The sequence below is a fragment of the Crotalus tigris genome, unplaced genomic scaffold (genome assembly GCF_016545835.1).
Source record: "Crotalus tigris isolate CLP2741 ecotype Arizona unplaced genomic scaffold, ASM1654583v1 scf7180000018435.730608, whole genome shotgun sequence".
In the NCBI taxonomy this organism is placed as follows: Eukaryota; Metazoa; Chordata; class Lepidosauria; order Squamata; family Viperidae; genus Crotalus; species Crotalus tigris.
Window position 1 is genome coordinate 395,695 of NW_024097001.1, and position 22,355 is coordinate 418,049.

The following is a 22,355-nucleotide window of genomic DNA, read 5'->3' on the forward strand; positions in this document are numbered from 1 at the left end:
ATATCTTCAGCCATATTGCAAAGCAGAGAGGCATAGCCCTGATAACTGTTCCCATTTTATAAAGAAATGCATGTTCAACAGTTGAACTAGAGATTTATGCATTAAAATATACATGATTCTTTGAAAAAAAGACACTCTAAAACCCACTTTTTATTAGTCATTCCAATGCCAAGGAAATGAAAGCTCACAGTATACAGGATGTCTGTTTCTATCATAAAAAAGGAACAGGAGTGATAACAACAAAATAAAGTTCCTGAAAGATTATTGTTCATCTGGGTTTCAGGAATGTCTTTATTATTTCCTTGTGGGATATATCATCTCTGGTTAATGATTTAAAAAGTAAACTTTCTGGTTGACTTTGATGTGGGAATTAGTGGTCCATATCGAAACAGATCATACATTACTGCACCATACATATGCAATGAGACCCATGATCACTATTTAACCCCAGAGTCAAGTAATCACCCATTTAGAACTGACTCTGGTGCTACATGAAGACATAATTTCAAGCTATGATGAGCTCTTGATTGTGTGTGCTGGTTTTTTTCCCCCATAGGTATGGACATTCAGCAGGCTCAGGTTATTGTGCTCTCTTCAGGCACCAAATGCCTAAATGGAGAATATCTTAATGATCAAGGACTTGTGGTCAACGATTGCCATGCAGAAATTGTGGCTAGGAGAGCTTTCATTCACTTCCTTTACTCACAGCTGGAGCTGCACTTGAGGTAAGTTTCATTTAGGTAGTATCAGAAAAAAGGGATTATCTGAGGAGTCTGAAATGCATACATCGCAACATATCACGTGACATTGCGAGAACACTAAGTAGGAAGAAGCCCAACCATCATCCTCTGAAGCACCCAACTTGCAACTGCATTTCAATTCTAGTAGTTGAAAAGAACCATCATTTAATTTTCTTGCTTCACTGTCTTCAATAAAATGGCTCTTGTTTTATCAGTAAATACAAATAGGAGGATGGCATGAGAAATAACAGCATGAAATATATTTGATTCTTTAAGTGCTCTGATTTCACAGGCTTGCCATTCAGCTGTAGCCTTGGGTAGCCAATAAATATTGATCATTATAAATATACTGCTCACAAAAATAAAGGGAACACAAATGTATAGGATCCTATACATTTGTGTTCCCTTTATTTTTTTGAGCAGTATACTACGAGCTCAGAAACTAATTATTGTAGCCTCCAAGCGTGGACAATCCCTGAATTTGGAAGCCTTGGGCAGTAGCATAAGAGTTTCCTCAAACCCCAATCCACCACCATCATATTTGTCTGATAGTGGACTAATTTTAGATTGATGCAACTACATTGCATTGTTGGGTTCATAGTAGCAATCTATTGAATTCAGGCAATGAGAACCCTGGATTAAATTAGATGGAAATAAGAAGGTTCTAATGCAAATTTCTGAGTTGTTTTTTAATTTACCATCACTGATTCAGGAAACCTGTTTTGGATTCTCCCTCCTCTATTAAAATACAACTATGTAATGATACAAGGCTGCTTAGAACTCTTTTATGTTGGCCTGTTTTTCCTTCAGCAATGATTAGATGTTCATAATAAAATCATGTTTCTTAAAGCCTCTTGGCTGTATCTGATTAACACACTAATCAAGACTTGATAAAAACAGGAAATAGCTAAGAATGAAAAACTAACTACCTTCTCATTATGGGCATTTTCTTCCTTCACTTTGGCTGAATCATATTGGGAAAACTATTTACAATGAATACACTTTCTTGTATCCATCTTGCCATTAAGGCACTTGTGGGCATAAAAGACCTCTCTTTTATGGCACATGGCACATGAAACAGATAGCAGTCCTTCAAGTTCAATAGTGCATAATAATACTCCCCTCTATCTGTGAAAAATTCCTAGCATAAGACAGCAATTGGAACATTAATCTGCTTTAAATGCTTCTTGACTGTTAATGCCTTATTGCAACCCAGTCTACCCTATCTTTGTATCTTTCACGTTATTTGACTTAGATAGACTACCAGGAAGCAGAACAGTAGTAGATTTCTCCTCTTTTGAGATCATGAGACATTTGTGGCCAGATCTTTTTATGGATTTCAATCTCTCTAGTGGGAATTGTATTCAGGTAGCATTGCATTTTAGATAGTATACCTTTAGGCCCTATCCACATCTTGGTGCTTAGCAGTGTGACACGAAAGGATGTATATTCCCTTAAATTCTCAGAAAAAGAGAGAGAGAGATCATATTATGTCATGTCTCCATGTATGCAGTTTTACATGATGTTCGAATATGGAGGCATAAGTAAATATTCAATCAAATGTCATACAAAACTGCATACATGGAGACATGACATAATGTGATTCCTCTCTCTCTTTCTCTGTGTCCATCTTCCTTTTGCAGATGGAAATTCTTAGAAATTTGGTCCTAACCCTCCTGCTAGTTGAGACATCAGCTTCATTTTTCTGCCTAATGAGGCCAGAAGAAAGCAACCTGTAGTAGTCCATTTATTGCTGAATCACAAATTTCTTTATCTCAGATTGGGTGAAAATGCTGGGAACTGTAATTCGGTAACATTTGGAATACCACATTTGCTTTTCCCCAAGATAGGTTTCAAGTTCATCAACAAAGATTGTCTAAAGCTAGACATGACTTTAATTGTAGGATTGATTGCATTTTGCTTTTGCTTATTATGTAAATAGCAGAATCAAAGTTCAGGTTAGAGAAAGAGTTTTCTTCCTCTCTGTATCCCTAAACTTTCTTGGATAGTTGCTGATGATGATGGAAGAAATTGTCTACACTAGCATCAATAGAGATTACTCTTGAAATGCAAAAGGTTTTCAGAAAAGGAGTTGGTTGGTTGATTTCCTTGTTTATTTTGGGAGGGCCATGACAGGGAAAAGAAAATTTAACTAAATTAGTTACAGTAATACAATTAATATCATAGCTGCTTTAGTTCTATTAGGAAAAAAAGGCAATATGAGAAACTGAACTTTAAATACCATGAGTGTCTGAACTGGTAAGAAAAGACACAATGTGGTGTAATTATATAAATGGTAAAATTACATCATGTATTATAGTATCATTAAGTCTTCCCCGTATAATTATGTCAAGTAGATAAATCCAAGCTCATATATATCATTCAATAAAATATTATTTAGTAATTTGCCTATGAATATGTGGATTACTTACATAGAAAAGCATTTCAAATGCAACAAAGCAATAAAAAAGCTCTTTAGTTTGCAGAAGCTATTTTATATATAAGAAGACACGCAACTGGTTTTTCTAGCTTAGCATAGTCTACTCTCCAGACTCCAAAGAAAAGTCTGTTTCCACTAAATCTAGTGATGTAGGAAGGTCAACCCGGGACTCTTTTTATATTAAGAATATGTTTCTCTGGATTGCTGGATGTTATATTTGTCAAATGATGAACAAGTATATATGAGCTCGTATGCAGTCTGATCAATACTGATTCTATGTCATGCCATGGTCACAATTCATAAATCACTGTCATATTATGGGTGTAGCTTTCTTGCCATGCTGATCCACTGAGCAATGGTTCGATTTTGGACTATCATTCTCCTTCTAATCTCACATCCCTTGTATCAAAAAATATCATGGTTTGTCTGATGCTTGACTCTCAACTACTATGGATTAGTCTAATTGTTAGAAAAGCTCATTTATACAAAGACTATGCACTCTTTAAAATCTTGATATTAATAAACCCTAGTGCAGTGGTTATGAATCTATGGCACGGGTGTCAGAGGCGGCACTCAGAGGCCTCTCTGTGGGTACACGTGCTGTTGCTCCAGCCTTGCCTCCCCCCACGACCCCCTTCTCTCCAGCAGCCCCCCTGAAAAAGAGTCACCCTTGAGCATGGGCCACATGGAGCCAAGGACATGGCAGCCAGGCAGCGTAGATAAGACTCTGCCCTTACACCCCATCATGCAGTTGATGCTGCAGGGTGTGGGCAGAGGGTGTGGCTGCCATAGTGCTGCTTGGCTGCCTGGGCGATCTGCAGCGGGCCTGGAGGTGGTGAGTGGTCCTGTGGGCAGGCGGGACAGGGGATGGGGGGCAAAGCAGGGGTGGGGCAGGGGGGGGTGGAGCAGGGACAGGGCCAGTTTTGGGGCACTCAATCTCTAAAAGGTTCGCCATCACTGCCCTAGTGCCTAGATGGATCCTTTGTTCAACCAATGTTATTTTGAGTTTTATCAAACAAGAAAGGATGTCTTTGAGAAGGCACAGCAGACAAATGATAATCCACATATGATGCTATCATAATGCAAATGCTGTAACTTACACATTTCTATCAGATACCAATACACAAATACATAATGGTAGAATTGGTGTAATAATGGTATTATGAAGATCATTTGGCATTTTGCTAGATGAAAATATCCAAGATGGATACTATGAAAAGTCTGCCTGGTTTTTGTACATTGCTTCTATTGATTGTACTGGCCATCTTGACTTTAAACACACCCAGTGGATGCCCCTGCAGGACAGTATAAGAAAGACATAATTTTTTCACACAAGATACAGTTCGATAAAAGCAGCCCACTGAGAGTCAGCAAACCTAAGAAACAAATGGGGATGAAAGCATTTAAAATGTCCAATCAAATGGGAAAGTCCTTAGGTGATATCTCTAAGGTTACATTTGGTTTTGCTTTGGAGAAAGGGATTTAAAAACCAGCTGGCTGTCTTATAACACTGGATATAAATACACTGGAAATTCACATGGTAATAAAAGAAGCGATAAGCATAAGTCAAAAAAACAATGAGACAAAAAGGGAACAAAGCTGGTCCACATATCTGACTGTTTTGCTTGCATAACCTCTGAATCCCACTCAGCCCAGCCCTCTTCAACCCTATCCTGGGCTTACATTAAATTATTTTCTTTATTTAGCAGTCCCTCTGCTTGCTTTGTGTTAAGCATGGCATCCATGCCTCTAAGGATAAAACTGCAATCATTGTTTTTTATGTATTGATCCAGTTTCATAGCACATTCAGTTATGTTATTATGTTATTTGGATCAATGCTGTGTTGTTTTGTGGTGGAATTCTCCCAGCAGCAGAAAATTCTGCTCTCAAAAACTCATCCAGATGACTCTCTGTTTAGCCAGGAGTCAAAGCTCTTCCTGTGCTAACCCAGATACATATATACATACACACACACATACACACACAAACAAATTGAGAAAGAGAATCATAATTCATCCTGAAATACAAAAGTCAAAGTATTGCAGAGTGAGAGATTAATTTAATTCACAATGCATTTATTTTAGGATTTGTCCAATGTACCTTATTCTTACCAGAAAAATAGTCTCCCAGACAATTATTGCTGAAATGAGGAAAACATCTTACATTGTCCATATCAAAAGAGAAGTACTTCAAGGCAAATTATACAATTACATGTCTGGAAGGAAGATGGACTAGAGGCAGAAATTGCATCTGCTCTTGTTTGGGATTCCTTTTCTTTCATTTTCTTACCATTGGTCCTACTCTTCCTCTTCCTTTCCCTCCCCACTCCTAGAATTCTAGAAGGTGACAGAAAAAAAGCTGATTGGTAGAGCCACTGGCCATGCATTCATTCATCTTCTATCTTAAATAAATGTAATATCTAATATGACTACTGAAGAAAGGTTCAAAGTTCCATTTTGGACAATGTCTCTAAGTGAAACCTACTGCTTGGATTAGCACTTCATTTTTAATTTCTGACAGTGCTTTTTTTCTTAAAAAAAAAAAGGTACCAGAACTCACACACATCATACAACTTGCCTTGCCTACCCTACAAGGTTCCATCCAAAAAAGGTGCCGGAACTCCGTTCTGGGCGTTCTATGAGAAAAAAAAGCCCTGTTTCTGACATCAAACATATTGGGCAACAGTAGGAGCTGAACCCTGGCATAAAAAGTTCCCCACCAGGTTGAAAGATCCCATTGTATCCAGGCTAATAAACCACTATCAGGAATCTTCCACTTTAACTTAACAATGAGAGGGAACCTTTGTGGACTGTCCAAGTGAAAACCATCTACATTACTTCGAAATGAGTTTGTTTGCTTTAAATCCTGGAGAGGCAAAATCTTCAGGTGTTTTTTTTTTTGTTGTTGTTGTTGTTGTTCTAAAGGTTTGTGTCAAGGTGATAATGTAGATAAACTGGATGGGAGGTTTTGGGAAGAACAGTAGGGAAATGAGGCAGCTGCATGCATCTACCTTCTCTCAAGTGCCTCAATGTTCTGTCAAGGAGGGAAATGTGACTATAAATTATCCTCAACAGAAAATGCATCATAGCATAAAAAACAAGCAAACCATGGAAGAATGACAGTCCAATGGTTTTAACAGCATTCAGACTTTGTGCATTTAGAACAAGGTGGTAGGGTTTCAATTGAGAGACAAGCTGGTCAAAAATGCAATGCAAGATGTTGCTGAGATTTTTGACTGGCCTTGTGGAAGAAGAAAAATATTCTAGCTATGTTTAGAACCAGCAAGAACAATAGCCGTCCTAGAAAATACTTACTTAGCATGAGTGTGAGAAAGTTACAAGAGAAAAAATATATGATTTGAGAGTGAAAGAATATATTTCTATACTTTTGTCTTGACCTTTGTATAGTTCTAGCGTCAGCACATGAGAAATCTCAAGTCTCTAGTATCTGATAAATAAACCATCATATTATTTTACAGAGTATTTGGAAGTTCTGGATACTATCTTGATTTTTTCACACTTGCTCCCTTCCATACACCAGGCATGCTGGCTTAGGAAATCTGGGAGTTGAAGTCCACAAGTCATAAAAGACCCCTGCTTTAACCCATCATCTGTATCAAACATATACAGTATGCTCTTTTTTGTCAAAGAGTGTTTTTTCCCCGGTGTTCTGGATATCCTATTCAGCTCCACATAAGAGCTATGTTTGTAATATTTGCTTTATAAGCAGAATAAAAATAACTTTAAAAAAAACTATTGCAAGAGATTAAAGGCAAAAAATAGTAAAACTCAACCCAGGAGATTGGCTGATGTTTTGAAGCTGAATGACTGAAAACACTATGCAAATATTATGCAAAGTATGCAAATAAGCATGCTCATATGCCTCATTTTGGACCTTGAGATTTGATAAACCTACAAAGAAAAGTACTTTATCATATGCTCCAACTATAGGTGTCTATAGGCATCAAGGAGATAGACAAGGGGACAAGTGAAGACCCACATGGCAAATGTTGCTATCATAATGACATCATTGTGGCATGTACTTGATGTCTAGGTGCGCTCATTAGTATCATGGGAATCTGTTGGTTGTCATTCATTGTGACATTTGAACATTGCTGTTATCAGTCTATTCATAAAAATAATAATTATCAGTGATCTTATCATAGTCTTTTAAAAAGCAGAAAAGGAGACATTTTAGGTTATTTACACCCTCCCAATTCCCATCTACTACTTAAATATTTTTTAAAAAATTGTTAATAAGGAACAGAAAACCGTATTACCACTCATCTCTTTGAATCAACCTTTTTCACTGAATTTGCAAAAAACTGTGGTCACTATGTAATGCTTCTATAGATTATATTAAAGCTGAAATGAGTGGCAAACAGTTCTGGTTGTGTTAGATTAACTGTTGTTATAGACTGTTGAAACACATTCAACATTTACATTTTGTATTATTTGTCTTTTAAAAGGCATGTTATGATACAGAAGTGATTATGACCCATAATTGTTTTAATAATGACATATTTTCTGACATTTCTTATGAGATATTTTTGTTCGTTGACTTGTGTATTAGTTTGATTGCTAAAGATTTTTAATTCCCTGTGATATTGTAGAGTTCATTAAAATCATTTGCTAGAGAGAAATTATATGAAATACTATAAAGAGAACTTGACGAAAAGTCTGAAAGCTAATCCATAGGGAGAAAAGAATTAGTTCTGATTTGGAATGTAAAAAAATAACCTGCAACCTTTCTTTGTGATCCTAGCAGACAACAAGAAGACAGCGAACGATCAATCTTTGTGCAGTTAAAAGAGGGAGGCTACAGGCTAAAAGAGAACATTCTGTTCCATTTATACGTGAGCACATCACCTTGTGGAGATGCACGCCTCAATTCCCCTTATGAAATCACATCTGACTGTAAGACCTGTACTTCTCTAGTTTTGTTCTCCGTTTTTCTAATCTTTATAGATATGTGGACAGTTACTTCTGTCTTCTGTCAACATTTTTGTTCTGTAAGTAGGCATCACTTATGAAAATAATGCAACTTGACTTCTCTCTGGGTAGACATAGGCTTGATTCACCCCCCATTGTTAAGCTATGGTTTATCATATAAATACGTTCTTGTATAAATAAGAATAAGCCATAATAGATTGGCTTCACACATTGTATTAGCTGGCTTTCCCTTGGCAGATAAAGCCAAAAGTCAAACAAACCACACTCTATATTAGCACAGTGTATGAACGTAACCTAAGATTAGTTGTGAAACTGGGAAACAGACTCTAGAAAAGTGAATCTATTTTGTTACCTGCACCTTCAAATTAGTTCCTCAGAATGTTTAATCAAATAGATGGGTATGTTTAATTAAATAGATCCTTAATTCAGATCCAAAAGTATGATTTAAATTAAGTCTCAGATCTTTTATTATAAGCATCTGTGTTACTATTATCCAAAATTAACACTAAACAAGATAACTTGATGGTGAAAATTTTTATTGAATTTAAACAAATGCAAAATCCATAAAAACGTATCAGGAAAGACGGCATTACAGAGTTTTGCTACCATTACAGCAAATACTTTACTTCTTGTGGTTAGTAAAGCTTATGCAAACTCATATGGAAAAACATAATTTTTATAATCACCTGGATTTGTAGAGTTAAAGATTTAAAAAGTAATATTCTGAGCCCTCTAGGATATAGTTCGCATTCTTAACCTTGCCCCAAAGTGAAGTCATGTTTTTCTCTCATTCTACTGAGTGAAGCCAGCTTTACCATGCAGATTTCACTAACAGCATTTAAAACTTACATTTGCATATTTTCCTTTGGCAAGCCATTTTCTTTGTAATTTGCTTTTATGAAGATATGCTTTACATTCATGAGACCTCTGAATTGTCTGTGGCTAGTTAATGGAAGCTTTGCTTTCTTAGTTTAGAACAGTTCCTTCTTTTTGTGGAATAGTTATTTAAAGGCACTATCCAATATAAACTATATTAAAGGCACTATCCAATATAAACTATATTAATGTACTACCTCAGCATTTCAATGACACCTTTAAAATCCTTCCAGATAATCAAGGCTCCTCCCTAGATTTTTAATCATGAGGTGAAATATATAGATATATTGCTTCAAGAAACTAGGGTACATTTCTTTTAAGAATTTGCATAATGGATCTGAGAAAGTTTGATTTGTTGCATAAGTTTGTTCCCTCATTCACTTTTTGGGCTGAGCTCTATGTTCTCCAAAAGAAGTGCAGAAAGTAACAATAGAACTGAAAGAAAAAGTAATATAAGTCAGTCCATGTGTTGTGAGTTTGTCCCTGAGTTGTGGATATCTGTCCAATCCAAGTATTTTGGACAGTCTGACCATGTGTTGTAACTTTTTAATTTCAAAACACATGAATAGACTCAACTATAGTTTCAGCTGGCAAATTGAGCATCCTAGACCAAGGGTAGGAAATCTTGGCTCTTTTATGACTTGTGGACTTCAACTCCCAGAATTTCTGAGTCAGCATGGCTGGTTCAAAAATTCTGGGTATTGAAGTCCACAAGTCATAAAAGAGCCAAGGTTCCCTAACCCTGTCCTAGGCCAAGCTGAATCCAAAACCACTAAGGAATTTCTGGACACTTAGCATTCAGATGGATCAGCTATCAATAGACCCGTAGAGAGAAACCACATTTACACAACAGTCAAAATAGAGAATAAGAAGGTAAGAAGGAAACAAAAAGAATGCATTCTCTATCAACCAACACCCAGATAAGCAGGGATTAACGCCAGACAAACAATCAAGCAGGAAACAATACCTTAATCAAGGAACTTACCAAGAAGAAAGCCATGCCCCCACGAACAGTGGCAGGGCAAGCTGCTGTGCTATATAGAAACGGATTGAATTCCACACACTGATATTATTTAGTCAGTAAATGAAATGTCTGCAGACAAACAACCAAACTGAGAGAGCATCAGCTCAGCTACAGAATTCATCATTCCCCCAAAATGCTTTAGTTCAAGAAAGAAAGAAAGAAAAAGAGAGAGAGAGAGAGAGAGAGAGAGAGAGAGAGAGAGAAAGAAAGAAAGAAAGAAAGAAAGAAAGAAAGAAAGAAAGAAAGAAAGAAAGAAAAGGGAGGGAGGGAGGGACAGAGGTAAGGAGGGAATAACAATAGCACTTAGACTTATGCACAGCTTCATGGTACTTTACAGCCCTTTCTAAGCAGTTTACAGAGTCAGCATATTGCCCCCAAAATCTGGGTCCTCATTTTACCAACCTCGAAAGGATGGAAGACTGAGTCAGTCTTGAACCAATCAGAATTGAACTTCTGGCAGTCAACAGAATTTAGCCTACAATATTGTATTCTAATCAGTGAGCCACCACAGTTCCTGGGGGAAGGAAGGAAGGAGGGAGGGAGAGAAGGAAGGAAGGAAGGAAGGAAGGAAGGAAGGAAGGAAGGAAGGAAGGAAGGAAGGAAGGAAGGAAGGAAGGAAAGAAGGAAGGAAGATTGCATTTTTATTCATTCTACTTGCCTTTTTACTCCTTCCTTTGTCAATTGCTTATTTATTTATCTGTTTGTTTATTATTTATTTATTGAACTCATTCTAACCTTCTTCACTGAAATAATAAGAAAAAAGTCATCCTCCTTCATTTTGTTTTAATTTTATTTCAACAAGTACGTACCACTTACACATTCAAAATACACGGACAGAACAAGATTGTAGGCCATTGAGACTATGTTGTTATAATGGTGGCAGTTGTAATAATAGGAATAGTACCTTTTTAGGCTTTTCAAATTCATCATTGTTGTTGTTTTGAAAAATGGGGAAAAATAGTTTTAGTTAAACGCATCAGGAAGTTTATTCTGGTCTTCCTGTTTTTCATTTTCTTTGTTCTCAATCCATTTTTCTTCTATGGTCTGCAATATTTGCTGACCTTAGACAGGTTGGCAAAGGAAATGAATATAAACCTGCCCTAGGCTGTTTCCCCTCTCTTCCCCCTGGGTGGCTTTTCTATCTTTTTGCTAACATGTTGTATCGCCTTGTGCCATTGACTTCCTGATAGCCCAACTCCTGTTTTATCCCACAGTCCCGTTAGGTCTGAAACACACCATTTCATCTTCACGGCATGCAGCCTTCCTCCTGGTTGTCTATTAACCTACAGCTGCGCCAAAGTTGTGATATAGACACATTCTCTGGCAGTTCCATCTCAGCAGGATCAGCATGCAGCCCTGGCAGCTGGGTCATTGGGTTCATACGTAATCTAGGAGTAAGAAACAGATGCATCATTTCTCTTCCCCCAAATAAGAACTTTAGGAAAAGATCCATTACCCCACCATCTTTAGAAGAAGAATATAAATCAAGAATGGGCAAGAGTTGTGCTTCTCCCACCCATTTTCAGGTCTTATCAGAATACAAATATTTTAACTCAACCTGGCTAAGGATTGGGGATAATCAGAATTGTACCTCGTAAGATTGGGAATAATCAAATGATTCTAAATGTGAATAATTATGTCTTCCTTAAAATCAAAAGCCCCAAAAGCAGGTCTGCTACATCTAACTATCTATGTTATCAGTAAACTTGTATATCACCTCAGTCTTTAGTAGTGAAATTGCTTCAGAAAGGATAGGATTGATTATTTGCAATGAAGGGTCATTTTAACTCTAATTCTTTAACATCCATGCTCCTATTTCTGTAGCGTGCACTGATTTCATATGCTCATTCCAAGAAGTGGTGGAGAACAAGGAAGAGAAAGTAGGGTGGCGGACTCTTGGCTATCTCTTGTGGTAACTAATGGAAACCTAGTGTTTTGAAATATAATCTAACACTCTTTCTGGCTTTTAAATAACAAAAACTGACAAAGATATGCTCCCAAAGTATAAAGCAAAATAAGACTGATTCCTCCTGAACCATAAATCCCTAACTGACTCTAATGCAGATGTTCCTTTAGAGCCCCCAGGCATTCCAAAACTCTGCCTATGAAGCTAAAATCCTAGAAGACAAAATAACAACTTAATAGGTGAGGAGTTCACTGAAAATAGCAGAATTGACTTTTTGATAGCTCAACTCCTGTTTTATCCCACAGACCCATTGGTCAGTGCAAAGTTCATTGCTTAAGAAATAGAAATGAACTTTGCATTTCTTAAGTTCATTGCTTAAGAAATAGAAATGAACTTTGCATTTCTTAAGTTCATTGCTTAAGAAATAGAAATGAAATACATAGGCATAAGATGGGGGATCCTGGCTTGGCAATAACACTTGAATAACACTACGATCTGAATGTGAATCAGCAGAGGGATGTACCTGGTAAAACAGCAAATATAATCTTAAACTTCATCAATAAAAATATAATTTCCATATCAAGGGAAGTAGTAATTCCACTGGTTTCTGATTTGGCCAGACCCACACCCCAAATATTATATTCAATTCTGGGCAGGCACCGTACTTTAGGAATATGATACAAAAATAGATTCAAAGAAGGACAACGTGGATGATAAGAGAAATTATCTTCCTGTTAAGGGAAATTGAAAGAATTGGGAATGTGTGGTTTTGGGAGATAAAGATTGAGAAGTTTTCTTTTTTCATTAATTTAGTAAATTTCTATTCCATCTTTCATTCGGAAGCTCAAGACAGCATGCACAGCATCTCTTCTACCAAAACAAACCCTGTGGAATAGGGACAGAGTCATCCAGGAATTTTCCATGGTTAAGAGGAGACTGGAATTTCTGCCTCCTTGGTACCAGTTCAACACTGGCTTAACCCCAGCCTGGCTCTTGCTTTTCAGATATATCATCTGAAACAATGGTCCCCAATCTTTTTGGTACAAGAAAATGGTTTTGTGGGAAATAATTTTTCCATGAACTGGTGGTGTGTGTGTGGTTTTAATATCATTTGCTCATGTTGTGTGGCCCAGTACCGGTCCGTGGCCTGGTGGGTGGGGATCTCTGATCTAAAAAGATGTATCACACAAAAATCCAGACCACTGGATATGGAACAATGGGATTAGTAACAGAAACTATATTCCAGCCAAATGTTCTTAAACAGTAAGAACATCTTAGCAATGAAACTAGTTGCCCAGAGAGATGGCGAATAGGCCGGAGGAACTATTCTCTAATTGCTTTAATTTGGTTGTCTGCACTGTACAGGGTGTTAGATTTTGTGCTGGGGAATTCTGGGAGTTGGAGTCCACACATATTAAAAGTTTGGTGAGTTTGATTAACATTGATCTAAACGGCTCCCTTCAGCTCTTCTTATTCTGCAATTAGTTTAGTTATTGTCTTCTGCTTGTATAATACCTGTAAAAAATGTTGCTTCTGAGCAGTTGTTGTTATTTTATTTGCTTGGTATTTGACATGTACAAATAGTCCTCGGCTTACAACTATTCATTTAGTGAAATCAAAGTTACAATAGCACTGAAAAAAGTGAGTTATGACTTTTTCAAACTTATGACCATTGCATTATCTCCAAAGACACATGATCAAAATTCAGATGCTTGGCAATTAGTATGTGTTTATGATGGTTGCAGTAACCCAGGGTCATGTGGTCCCCTTTTGTGACTTTCTGAAAAGCAAAGTCAATAGGAAAGCCAGATTCACTTACCATCCAAGTTATTAACTTAACAGTTGTAGTGATTAACGTAACAACTGTGGTAAGAAAGTTTGTATAATGGGGCAAAATTCAAATAACAACTGTCTTGCGTAGCAATGGAAATTTTGAACTCAGTTGTGGTCGTAAGTCAAGAACTGCCTGTATTGTATTTATTTTTATTCCATTTTATTTTCCACTGTGGGATGACTAAACAGAAAGGGCTGCTTGTAAAGTTGTTAAACACATAAATATAAAGTATTAAAAAGGAAGGAACTGATCATATACCAGGACACTTCTTTTTTTTCAGAAATTGAGCAGGGCCTTATAAACATTCCTTGCAAGGGAATAGGGAAATTATTCCTAACTCTTCTCAATGAATTGGTCACATTGGATGGGGGATTGTCTCTATCGAGGGGTCAGAAACATGATAATAGAGGAACATTTGATACTTAACTCTATTGTTTGAGCTTTGACTATATGTAATTTTAAGCCTGGGTGATGAAATGAAAACAATATTTTAGACTCAAAAAGAGCTGTACATGGGACAGTTTCTTGTTAAATGCAGGAAGTTGTATTGAATCCCTGCCAGATGGTCAACAGGCCTCTGCTTCAACCCTGCCAGAAACCAAGAACATCTCATCTCCTGAGACAGTCAATTCTTCTGCCAAGCAGCTTTTGCTGTGAGATAAGTTTTTCCTAAAGTTTGGCCAAAATCTGCTTCTTTGCAGTTTCCACCCATTAGTTCCAGTCCTGCTCTGCTTCCTTGTAGTTTCCATCCATTAGTTCTAGTCCTGTTCTCTTGAGTAACAACGAGCAAGTAGATTCCATCTTCTGCATGACAGATATTTGAAGACGTGTGTGTCCTTAATCTTCTGTTCTGAAGGTTGATATATTCCCAGAACTTTCATTTGTTTTTGATAGGAATTGGTCACCAGACTCCTTAGTCTCCTGGTTGCCCTTCTTTTGACATGGTCCATTGAAAAATTGCAAGGACTGTGTTTGGATAACAGCAGGATATAACTTCCTGGGTTTGATGCTGTATTTTCTTCACATTCATCTTGTTCCTTATAGAAGAATTTTATGTAACTTTTCTATTAGCCCTCTGCATCTAGTCTATAATTTACAGCAGTGCTTTCCAAACTTGATAAATTACCATAAAATTAGATAAAAGTCATTTTTCTTTGGGTAACAACACACAAGGCCATTATCCAATCACAACAGGGACATTTTAACTGACTGTAAGGACCCACCCCACTTTGCATCTTAAGAAGACAGAACTCTTGCAATAATTCTTCCAACAGGAATCCTTTATTAAGACAAAATGGTTGCAGGCATGGGGTCCAAGCTCTCCCATTCGAGGTTTTAAGGGGTTCCCCAGTAGTCCCACACAGTCACCCCCCTCTTCCAGTGACAGTTTCAGGCATCACAATCCAACCCCCTTTTCCTTTCTGCCGGCTGGATGGAGACTTCAGAGAAAACTACATGAAAGGTAAATAGCCTCCTTTGTTATGATAAGGCCTTTTGGTGCTATCCACATTCAATCCCTTTGAAGTTGTACTGAAGGAAGTGAGGGCCATAAAGCCCCTTTGTTCATCCCCTTCCCTTTCTTCTATGACAGAATCCAGAAACGGCAGAAATGGGGTTTTCTATAATTGATAACTGGAGATGAAGTATAATTGGATTCTGACACTGACTTAAAGTGTTTTACCTACATTGAGTAATAAGCAGTTTTGGGTAATGAAGAAAAAGTTTGGTGAGCACTCATTTAGAGTCTGGGATGTAGACCTTGGCAGTTATGTAGCTGCTATCCTTGCCCAGTTGAAACATTTAGAAAGTTCTATTTAGCAATGCATTGTTTAGAAAGCTTTATCTAAGCACTATGAAACTACAGATTTAAAACATAACTACCCAAACAGTATGTAGATGAACTTAGTGTAAGAAACAAGTCAGATCAGTTGTTAAAATATCCAACGCAACTATTGGAAAACCTATTCCTTATATAGTAAATCATCCAGCTTCCCACATCCTTTGGTTGGTTTATGGGGGCTGATAGTAACATTTTCTATTTTTGAATTTACATGGACTATAGTATAGGTAGCCCTTGTTTTATGACCAAAATGGAGCCCAAAAGTTATGTTGCTAAGCAAGATAGTTGTGAAGTGAGTTGTGCCCCATTTTATGACCTTTTGTGCCACAATTGTTAAGCAAATCACTGCAATTGTTAAGTTAATCATGTGGTTGATAGGTAAATCTGGCTCCCCAACTGATTTTGCTTGTCAGAAGTCAGTTGGGAAGGTTACAAATGATGATCACATGAACCCAAGACAGAGCAACGGTCCTAAATGCCCAAATTCTGATCATGTGATCAAGGGAATGCTGCAATGGTCATAAGTGTGAAAAACAATCATAAGTCACTTTTTTCAGTGCCATCATAACTTCAAATGGTCATTAAATGAATGGTTGTAAGTCAAGGACTATCTGTATTGGAATTTTGATTACTTTTACATTGAGTGTTCTGAGAAGAAACTTCAATTCCCTTTTGACAGTATATTATGCCAGCTTGGGTATTCTGTGTTCTTTATATGGACATTATTTTCAACTGAATTTCTGCATTTGAGTTTTATATTTACTTAACCAAGAGCTAAAGTTTGTATGGCTGAGTTAGATAAAAACACCAGGGGCAAAGATCTCTTTTTGCCTCATTTTCATTCAGAAAACCATTAATTTCTCTTGTACCTTACATATGAAAATTGGCTTTATCACATAGTTTTGACTTTTGACATAAATGCAAAAGTAATATTGGGTGTAAGATTTCTTTGTAGGTAGTTTGTAACTAAAGCTTAGAATACTTAACATAGATTTCTGAGACCAGTCAAGACTGGCAAGGTTCTCTGCTTATTTATTATTGAAATATCAAAATCATGAATGAAGTATTGGAAGCAATTATTTCCAAGATAATCTTGTTCACTATATTAACTTTTTCATATGCATCTCCATTTTCTAAGGGTAATGCATTGTTCTCCAACTTGTCTTCCTGAATGTCTGAAGTATATGGAGAGTATAATTCCTAAAATTCTGAGCCTCCACTACGTTATTCCCTCTCAAAATTCCCAGCTTCCCCTTAATTCTGGCTGAGAATTCTGCATTGCTGTCCCAATAAAACTGAATTTTTCTGCAGCCTACCATATTTTCAACTTAACATGTATAGTTGTAAGAGAGAGGAGATCATTTGTGAATATTCTCCTCTTTGAGCAATTTTTGGTAGAATATTAAGAGTAACACCTCTGAAATGTTGGCAGACATTATACTCCAGTTCTGTTAAACAGTGAACTTCATTTTCCACATTTGCTTATTCATAGGGAAGCAATTCTGTTTTGTTCCTGGATCACATGAGAAACTGACATTGTAGAATTACCCAAATGTTAAAGGAGCAGGGAAGATGTTTTGTTGGAATGCTTGGGTTTTAAAAAAAATGATCACTATTTTAAATTAGCTAATTTCCAATGGTTGCTTCCAAAATATTCAGAGATTGTGTGTTGAATATGATTGACCTGCAATATTTGCTTGGTAATATATATAGCTGCAAAAAACTTTAAATAACTAATGCACTTCCAAGGAACCTGCAATTTTAGCAACCTTATGAGGTACAAAATTTGAATGGAATTTAATTTTGAGATGAAATATTAAATAATTAGCAATATATCTGAATTGTGGAATGAAGAATTGGAATATCCAGTATTGGAGAATAAGTAGGTCCAGGTATTAAACTATGTTTATTATGTTGTGTTTCATTGGATTCTTCAAAGAATTTTTGAAAAGAGATAGACCTTAAATTTTGTTGTTATTGTTGTTGTTTTTCTTAACATTGTAAATAATTATCTTGTTCAGATAAGCTTCTCTGTCCTAAAGAAATATGAAGATGAAGCTATATATTTTATATAGTCTAAATTTAATGATAAGCTTAAAGACTGAATTCATTTTATAACACTAATTATAATTATTATATAGATTTTTTTCTTTTTCCCTCTTTTCTTCCTCCCTTTTTTCATATTTTGTTGATTTTAATCACACTATTTTTTTTCATTCTGTGAGCATTTTCTCCTCAGGTGTCCATGCTTTCCCCTAAGGGGCCTGCAGCACTTTCAAAATGGTGGGTCTGAAGTGTTAATTATAGATGAACTGTGCAATTAGTAATTAAAAATAATACTCTTGAAACCTTGAAGCTGTGCTTGTTTTGATTGGTATCTCTAAGCAAGCCACCTGTGCCGAATTTTGATTCCTCTGATTAATTTGCATTATTTCTACATCAACATTCAAACCTAAAGACAGGAAGAGAAAAAGAAATGTTGTTTTACCCCTAAAGAGAAAAAAAACTGAAGCAGATGAAAATATTGGTTTTGAGCCATTTTTTGCCATTTTACTTGTAACAAACAACTTTTTTTTTCCTTTCATACCAAAGATGGGAGAAAAAGGAAGGTAGATAGATACTCAAACAAAAAAACATAATGATGCTCTGCTATATATTTTGAAATAACGACATCAGAAATTTGCAGTGTCTTGTTTTGTAAAGGCTGATTTAGGCTCTCAGGGCTGCAAACTTCCACAGACAAAAGCCAAATGGTTGCACAGAAGCTCTTGGCCTAATTTTATAACCATCCTGAAGCGATTAAATCTTTGGCAAGAGAGCCCAGTGCTTTCTCCTGGCAGCATCCTTGGGTTGGATAAAAAGAGCAATAATGATCTAGCACTACATCCCGTTTTCCAAACATAAATCTAGCACTGTTTCAAAAGAGTGCTAAACCTTTGTATATTAGGAGCCTGTCTAAGATCTTGCAAATCTTTTGGAAAGTGCTATCTAGCATTACATAGACAATTGCCCGTTGACCTCATCTGTCTGCAAACAACCATGCAGGACATTGTCCAACAATCAGTAGTATGAAGCAGGCCTATAATAGTCTATGTTAGCTGTTCTATTGGCTAATAGAAGCTGGACATATTATAACCCCTGATCACACCAACTACGTTCTTGATCAAGGACTCTAGATCATGTCCATCACAAAACTTCAGTTGGGAAAACAGCAAAAACACTACTTAAAAAGTGGAGCAGCTGAAAGTTGTTTAAGTTGCCTCAGTTGTTGGCTGGGTAGGATACAAAGACAACATCAGAAAACTGTAGCATAAGTGGAAAATGTACCTTAGCTCTATCAGTCAAAACTTGGGTGTGTTCATGCTACAGAGTATGAGACGGGTGAAATTCAAATCCTCAGACTTGTACAATAAGGTTCTTTTCATGAGCTAGCCTGCTTTTTAAACAACACAGGCTTTTTAACAAAAAAAAAACCTTGGTTTGCATTTGGTCAGACTCAGTTCCTCTCTCACAGATGAAAGCGGCAGAGTTTTGCATATTTTTGAAGTAATGCTTGGCTATACAGAACTGGCTTCTAAGTGGAATTGTGCTCCATGATTATTTATTAATTTGATGAGAGAGAGCTAGCAATAGTGAACAAGCTCTGTCTTCAATATGTGATAAGTGATAAATGAAGTGATAATATTCTGATAATTGTATTTCAGCATAATTGGTTTCCTCTGAAATATGATCTATATCCATGCATTTTATTTTGTGCATTGAAATACATTTTTCAGAGAAGGGGGTCCATAGGTTGCATCAGAGATTCATGGCACAAAAAGATTAAGAAGCTCTGAACTTGAAAGGTGACTCCTGGATCTAAAAAAACCCCCCCAGATATAGGACTCTAGTTGTTCTGAATAAAGTTATATCAAGAACATCCTAAAATTTTTAGTAGGGATATTAATAGGATGAAATTGTAGCTTGACACAGCCAACTTGCTCATAGGATCATTCAATGCAGGATTAGCTCTTTTTATTATTCATCAAAGCATTACAAAATAGGAAGGATTTCCTTTGATACAAGAGATAAATAATTCTGATAAAAATGTGGTCAACAAAAATAAAAGGAATTAATTGAATCCCATGGCAAGTTGGCCATGGTGAGTTGTCCATTTCCGAGCCTGACCATTCTTTGACTTTCTAAATTGACTTCCTCCATGCCAGAACTCTCATAAGCTCCATGGCCAATGAACAAGTAAAAAGTACATCTAAAATAAGGATCATCCATGTGAAAAGACTATGAAAAAAAAGTCAAGATGGCAGTCACAGTTGCAGGATTGAAATCCTACCTCTGATCTAAAACAGTCTCAAAAAGGTTCCTCAGCATAACTTCCCTGACTGGACAATGTATGAATTTGTTTATTAAGATATTCCAGAACATATTTAATATTTACAGTATTGCAAGATTACTTGTTGTTTTTCTGCAGCAGAATGGCCAGTCCACTGATTTGTATTCTGTGTTGCAGTAATATAACAACGCTCTAAAGAAACTCAAAATAAGCTTTAAAAATAACTTGAAAGTGTATGTATTAAAATATGGTCTTCCCCAATGAATCAACCAAAGAGTGCATTGAAATCTTCTTATAGCATATTTTATTGCTATTTGAACTTGCTTTGATCATGAAGCATCCTTCCAATTCTTTATAAACTATGGTGATAAACTCAGAGGCCAGTATATAAGGAGTAAAATGAAAGATAGCTTCTCCCCCCTCTTCACCCGCTTGACACAGGAAAAAAGCAGGATGCAGTGAAGCAGAGAAAGAGAAAATGAACTTCTGAGTCAGCCACATGTGAATTTCAGACAGGTTTTTACTCATATGATTCTGTTTAATCACCATTCATTTCCAACATTTTTTTTTTAAACAGGAAGAATTTTAATTTTCCTTTTACTAAAAATGTATTGTCTGTCATGATAAAAAAAAAAAAGGCTGACTCGTTGCAGACTATTACAGAAATAATCAAACTGACTATGTACTGCATTTTTAAGGAGAGGATTTATCTCTACACGTTTAAAGTATATCGCTGATATTAGTAATTCGGCACTTTTTCTTTGTCTCTTCCCTTCCTCTTTCTCTGAAACTCCGAGCAGTGATTTACACTTCTAAGGTCTAATCAGGCACACACCATAAACTTATACCAAATGATTTTTAAATTGGTCCTCTCTAATGCTGAGGTCAGACTAACACCTGGTTTTGGATGAAATCATATCTTTTGGCTGTGTTTTCTCAGCTTCTTCCTCCTTTTTTATCCTGCCCCCCACCACCAACCATTAGTGAAGATAATTAAGATGGATAATAAATAATGCAAAAATCATAAAGATTTAGGATCTATTGAGGCCTGAATCAATCTCACCATTTTTTGCAATGGCAGACGAGAACTTCTGACTAAGCAACAGTGATAAAGCTCCAGACATATTTGGAAAATATATTTTGGAACAATCTCCCTCAAAATAATTATCCCAAAAGAAATGGAGCTCCCATTAAGTGCAAGTGGTTATTAGTAAAAATTGGTTTATTTGGTACATATTTCTGGTGCATCTCTGCAGTTCTACTGAGCTATTTGCTCATTATCCCAACAAGCCTTGTAAATGTTCAACTGCTATAGAATCTCAATAATCTGAACTGCCTTGAATTAAGGAGGAAAGGGGAAAGGTAGTGAAATCCACCTATCTTCTCCATTTTTCCAATGTTCCAACAAAATCAGGCTCACTCCCTGTAACCTTCTGAATCCAATAAGCCTCCTATCTCTGTAAACTGAGTATGTAGTATGTATTATACCAGTAACACACAACTGACAGAACCAAACTCTCTTTCCAGTTTACGTTGATCTTCTAAGCTAGTATCCTCATTATATAAGTGTTATGTCCCGAGCCTTGCAAACGGCTCGGGCGTTTGCAGGCAGTTCCAGGCAGGTGCAAAGCTGCCCGGGACCAGACAGGCTGTCGCCAGCGCCATGCGCATGCGCGGGTGCTGGCGCGGGAAAAGTATCACATTTACCCGGGAAGCGTCTATATAAGAAGCTGGGAGGTTTTGGGAGCTGCTGAAGCCATCTACTTGTAAGCTGAACGCTGAATAAAGGAAACTGAGAACTTCAACTGCTTCTCGTGTCTGCTTCCCGCCAAGGACTCAACACTGGCGATGAAGGTGGGACGCCTTGCACTACCTGGAAAGGAAGAAGTGTAAGCTTACCCAAGGAGTCCTGAGCGGCGGAAAGGAACGGCGTCGACTCGGCAGCTGCCCGCCAATCCAATGCGCATTCGGGGGTAGGCTGGCTGATAGACCCATCTCCTGAAAATCCGAAGATGGCGAAAATCGGAAGGCTTTCGGAATTCGACGTCTCACATCCAGAGCGGTGGGAGTCATACGTAGCCAGGGTGGAGAACTACTTCAAGGCAAACCAAGTGAGGGAAGAGAGCTTGAAGGCTGCCACCCTGCTTTGTGTTTGCGGTCAAGACGCCTTCGACATCGCAGAAAACCTTGCAGCACCTGTTCCAGTAGAGTCTGTCAGCTACGCAGATCTGAAGAAGCTACTGAAGGAGCACTTCCACCCCAAGATGTCCGTCATCGCATGGCGCCACACCTTCGAGCAGAGGGATCAACGGCCCGGTGAGTCGGCCAAAGAATTCATCGCCGCATTACGGAAGGCCGCCAAGCACTGCGAGTTCAAAGACCTCGAAGAACGACTGAGGGACCGATTCGTGTG

General features: G+C 37.2%; 1 protein-coding gene across 1 annotated transcript in view; it reads left to right on the forward strand.

Moving 5' to 3' along the window:
* The window catches only part of ADARB2 (adenosine deaminase RNA specific B2 (inactive)), a 325,410-nt gene that overhangs the window by 254,766 nt on the left and 48,289 nt on the right, over nt 1–22,355 (forward strand). Inside the window, exons 5-6 of the mRNA XM_039352480.1 lie at nt 557–725; nt 7,948–8,096. Of these exons, the coding sequence (XP_039208414.1) occupies nt 557–725; nt 7,948–8,096 (318 nt within the window). The remainder of the gene's footprint in view (nt 1–556; nt 726–7,947; nt 8,097–22,355) is intronic.